General features: G+C 42.3%; 1 protein-coding gene across 1 annotated transcript; it reads left to right on the top strand.

The window, feature by feature from the left end:
* Positions 1-214: 214 nt before the first annotated feature.
* On the top strand, positions 215-3,971 carry LOC127347379 (disease resistance protein Pik-2-like). The gene is made up of 2 exons (XM_051373569.1): positions 215-1,044; positions 2,060-3,971. The coding sequence occupies exons 1-2, from the start codon at positions 215-217 to the stop codon at positions 3,969-3,971; spliced, it is 2,742 nt and encodes a 913-aa protein (XP_051229529.1).
* Positions 3,972-4,869: the final 898 nt, after the last annotated feature.

The following is a 4,869-nucleotide window of genomic DNA, read 5'->3' as shown; positions in this document are numbered from 1 at the left end:
TTAATTAGCCGAAGTAATGCAGGGCTGCAGGCGCATGCCCCATAATTTCTTCCGCCTGGCCGGCCGATCGACGAGCTCAACCTCGGAGTCTCCGTAGCATCGATAACACCCACAATATGCTGCATATATAGGCATTGAACGAAGCAAACAACAAGAAGGCTAAACAAAGCAAGCAAGATAGGAAAATTAAGATATGCCACCGAGCGAGCCCGCCATGGATCTTGCGAGGGGCGCCATGGGCGCCCTGCTGCCCAAGCTGGTGGAGCTCCTCAAGGAGGAGTACAAGCTGGAGACAGGGCTGAGGAAAGACGTCAAGTTTCTCGAGAGGGAGATGAGGAGCATGGACGCCGCCCTCCGCAAGGTAGCTAGGGTGAGGCGTGACCAGCTCGATGAGCAGGTCAAGATCTGGGCCGATGATGTCAAGGAGCTATCATATGGGATGGAAGATGTCGTTGATAGATTCCTTATACATGCCGAAGGCTCTGCGCCTGACCCCGATGTAGATAGCTTCAGGGGGTTCATGAGGAAGGTGCTAAGTTTGTTCAAGAAGCGCAAGACTGACCACCACATTGCCGATGCAATCAATGACATCAAGGATCAGGTCCATGAGGTAGCCTCTCGGCGTGACAGGTATAAGATAGATGATGCTAATTGTAATCAGGCTAGCACAACTACCGTTGATCCTCGCGTGCTAGCTCTGTTCAAAGATAAGAGAGAGATCATCGGTATCGATGGGCCAAGAAACGAGCTAATAGAGAGGCTGTTAGGTAATGGTGATGCCGTGTCCAATACCGAGCAGCCACTCAAGATACTCTCTATCTTTGGATTTGGTGGACTTGGCAAAACAACTCTTGCCAAAGCAGTCTACGACAAGCTACAAGGATTTGCTTGTAGGGCTTTTGTCCCAGTTGGTCAAGATCCCGACGTGAAGAAAGTTTTGATGGATATTCTCCTCCAACTTGACGAGGGTTCTTGCTCAAACATAACAATGTTGGATGAGTGTCAGCTCATCAGAAAACTTCGAGGATTGCTTGATGGCAGGAGGTACGTACATTCTTGCGAGATATGTTGACATTCATGTTTCAGAGATTTACCTCAGTGTGATCCCAAATATATCATTGATCATATCGGTGCATTGAATTTGCCTATACACACATGTACTACTCAATACAATGATTGAGTACATATTTTGGTCCACGATCATGTAACCTATAAAAGAACAAGATAAACACGTGATTTGTGTTCTTAGAGGTGTTTTTTCATCATGATTTGGATTGTGTCGCAAATTATTACATGTTTTTGAATAAAGAGGGTTATCTAAAGAGACCTACACACATTCTTACTCTATCTACTCCAAAATATAAGGCGTAGTATAATTTATTTTAAAAGTTCAAGTTTTCTAAGCTTAACAAACTTTATAGCGAACAATATCAACATCATTACAATATTCAATCAACATCATTAGATCCATGACGAATTATGTTTTCATAATGTATTTATTTGATATTATAAATGTTGCTATTTTCTTCTATGTATTTGTTCAAACCTAGAAAACTTTAACTCTTAACAATTACTCCCTCCGTCCCAAAATATAAGGCGTCTAAGGATTCGTCAAAAGTCAAACCTTACAAACTTTGACCCAATATTTAGAAAAAATATATTTACATCTACAATATCGAATTGACATATTAAGAAAAATATACTTTAGGGCGAATCTATTGATAATGATTTAGTATTGTAAATGTTCATATTTTTGTGTATAAACTTGGTCAAATTTTAAAAATATTGACTTTTGCGCCTTACATTTTGGGACGGAGTGAGTATACACCTAGTACAAATCTTAATTTCTACTCGCGTACCCAACTTTCTTTGCATCTATTTTGAATAAGTTTTAATGGAGAGTTAGAACTCAAATTAGATTTCTTAGATAAGTACATACAAATTGGGATGTAAAATTATAAAACTCTAGCAGAATGAATTCAGATTATCATACTTCCAAGTTGTGTACTTTATATCTACTGCTTTAGTAGTGACAGATCCCACACTATCGTGTCAATAGGTACCTGATCGTTATTGATGACATATGGTCTACAAAGTCCTGGGAAGTAATCAGATGTGCTTGGGTTGATAATGATTGTGGAAGTGTAATCATCACAACTACTCGTATTCTAGAAGTTGCTGAAGAGACTGGCCATGTTTACATGCACAAGCCACTTTCTAGTGAGAATTCCAGAGAGCTATTCTACAGAAGATTAGCTGTTGGTAAAAGCAAAAACTCTTATGATAAGTCGGCTGAGATATCTGAAAAGGTCATACGGAAATGTGGTGGTGTACCACTAGCTATCATTACAATAGCTAGTTTGCTGGCTAGTAAACCAGCAGAGGATTGGCCAGAGGTGTACAACTCAATTGGTTTTGGCGATGGAAATAACATACATGTGGATAACACAAGAAAGATATTGCTATTTAGCTACTATGATCTGCCATTCGATCTGAGGACCTGTCTCTTGTATCTAAGCCTATTTCCAGAAGATAGTGAGATTGAAAAAGACGCTTTGATATGGAAGTGGGTAGCGGAAGGTTTTGTCAACGAGAAACATGAGATGGGGTTGTTCGCGTCGGGAGAAAATTGCTTTAACGAGCTTATAAACAGGAGCATGCTCCTGCCAGAAAAGAGTTCTCACGAGGATGGCATATTTGGTTGTCGTGTGCATGATTTAGTGCTTGATATGATCCTTTCCTTGTCAAAGGAAGAAAAGTTTGTTACCGCATTTCATGGTAACAAGCAATGCACCTTTTCGGAAAGCAATAGTCGTAGGATAGCAATCATCCAAAAGAGATCCTCATTGGAGCAGCAAGAGCAAAACCCCAATTTTGCAAACATGCGCACGCGACAAGTGAGGACATTTGTTTCCACCAGGTCTCATCTTGGTATGATGCCATCTCTTTCAAGCTTTCAAGCATTGCGTGTCCTAGCATTAGAAAGGTGTACCTTTACAGAGGATCATCCTTATGATCTCGTGAATCTCGGGAGATTACTTCATCTTCGGTACCTGGAGATCCTGGACATGCCTATTGCTGATCTTCCAACAGAAATAGGAAATCTTAAGTTCTTGCAGACACTAAGCCTGCTCCAAACACACATTCCTGAGTTGCCACAGAGTGTTAGCCAGCTAGTGCAGTTGAAGTGTCTGCGCTATGACGGTATGGTGTCAGATTGGATCGGGAAGCTAATATCCTTGGAAGAGCTATCATTCGTCATTGTTTCCCCGAGTTCCGTGAAAGAGCTAGGCAAGCTGACGGAAATGAGAGAGTTCCGTGCTGATTTTGAAGAATTCAACAATGAGTCGTTCAAAGTTCTGATGGAGTCGGTAGGGAACATGCAGAAACTCCAGACCATCAAAATTACCCCTTATTGGTTCGATGTTGAGTTTTTACTTCAGTTGGAGGGTTATGAAGCCTACGTTCCTCCCCGGGGCCTCCGTTGTCTAAGGCTGAATGGTGTCGTGTTTCCTAGGCTGCCGGTGTGGATTGATTACTCATTTCTCCCGCACCTCACCGAACTGAGTTTGATGTTGAAGGTCGTGGAGGCGCGGGGCGTGGAGATCCTCGGGAGGTTCTCAGAACTCGTTACCCTCGATCTGTCGACTGGTTATCACGACGGCGTCGAACTTGCTGATCTCGTTGTTGGCGCAGGTGCATTCTCCAGGCTGAGATGCCTTGCAACGAATGCGACGCTCACATTCCTGCGGGGAGCCATGCCCAGCCTCGAATGTGTTTACTATTGGCTCAAGACGCCGCAGGCCATGCATCATACCTGTGCTACCATAGGGAACCTCCTTTGTCTTGAGGAATTCACAGTATATGTGAAGTTTGATAGCGATGCCTTGTTGAAGGAGGCCAATGAAGCGTTCGGCCATGCGCTGAAGGACCATCCCAAGAGACCCTCATTATACGTACGCTTGTCATAGCAACAGATGGGCTCAACTATCATATGAGTGTGACGACTAGGGCACAGCTAGTTCTCAGTCAGCTGACGTCACATGTGTTTGATCTCTAGCGCTAATCAATCCATTTACACATGGCCTGCTTATGATTTGCCGTGCGTGAGGGAGATGGCCTGGCCTGACTTTCTTCAGGCCATTGTCCTTTGTGGGCCTTTTTTAGCATTTGCTTCTTTGTACGGTACGGTCGTAGAAGCTTTGAGTGACATCTTTTCCCCTTTCTTCCCTTGCTTGGAGAGTAGAGAAGAACAACAAGCTCTAGTCTGACCAGGTTCCTAAAAAGGAAAAGAAACACTCAACTATCAAGAATTAATTTAAATATCAGTCAGATGTTGTCGACCACTATTGCGTAATATGTGAACATTTTATAAGCCCAGGAAAATTAACTTGTACTAAGTATCGCAACCATGGTGTAAACTTGAAAATTCTCAACCGCAACCCACCTGCAACTTACTCGCAACAAAAAAATCTTAATTTGCACCACACTGGAAAACAAAATCTTGCTTGCAACCTAATCTTTAACTGAAAAAATATCATTTGCAACTGGAAAAATCTCAGTAACAACACGATCTGCAAGTGAAAATAAATCTCAGTTGCAACCTCATTTCGAACTGAATTTTTTTTAACTGCAACCAAAACTCAGTTGCAACCCCACTTTCAAGTGGAAACAACTCAGCTTGAAACTAGAAAAAAAAACTCAGTTCCAATCCCACTTGCAACTAAAAAAAACTCAGCTTACAACCGGAAAAAAAAACTCAGTTGCAACCCCACTCACAACTGGAAAAAACACAGTTGCAATCCCAGTTGCAATTGGAAAAAACTCAGGTAAAAAACTCATTTGCAACCCCACTCGCAACCGAAAAAC

Source organism: Lolium perenne, chromosome 5 (assembly GCF_019359855.2).
Source record: "Lolium perenne isolate Kyuss_39 chromosome 5, Kyuss_2.0, whole genome shotgun sequence".
Classification (NCBI taxonomy): domain Eukaryota; kingdom Viridiplantae; phylum Streptophyta; class Magnoliopsida; order Poales; family Poaceae; genus Lolium; species Lolium perenne.
This window is presented reverse-complemented; position numbering and strand designations above follow the sequence as displayed.

What these genes read in the sequence shown, in the direction of transcription:
- LOC127347379 (XM_051373569.1), top strand. Translation starts at nt 215, where the DNA reads ATGGATCTTGCGAGGGGCGCCATGGGCGCCCTGCTGCCCAAGCTGGTG. An exon ending in GGATTGCTTGATGGCAGGAG is followed by an intron (nt 1,045 to 2,059) that starts GTACGTACATTC and finishes TCGTGTCAATAG; the next exon opens with GTACCTGATCGTTATTGATG.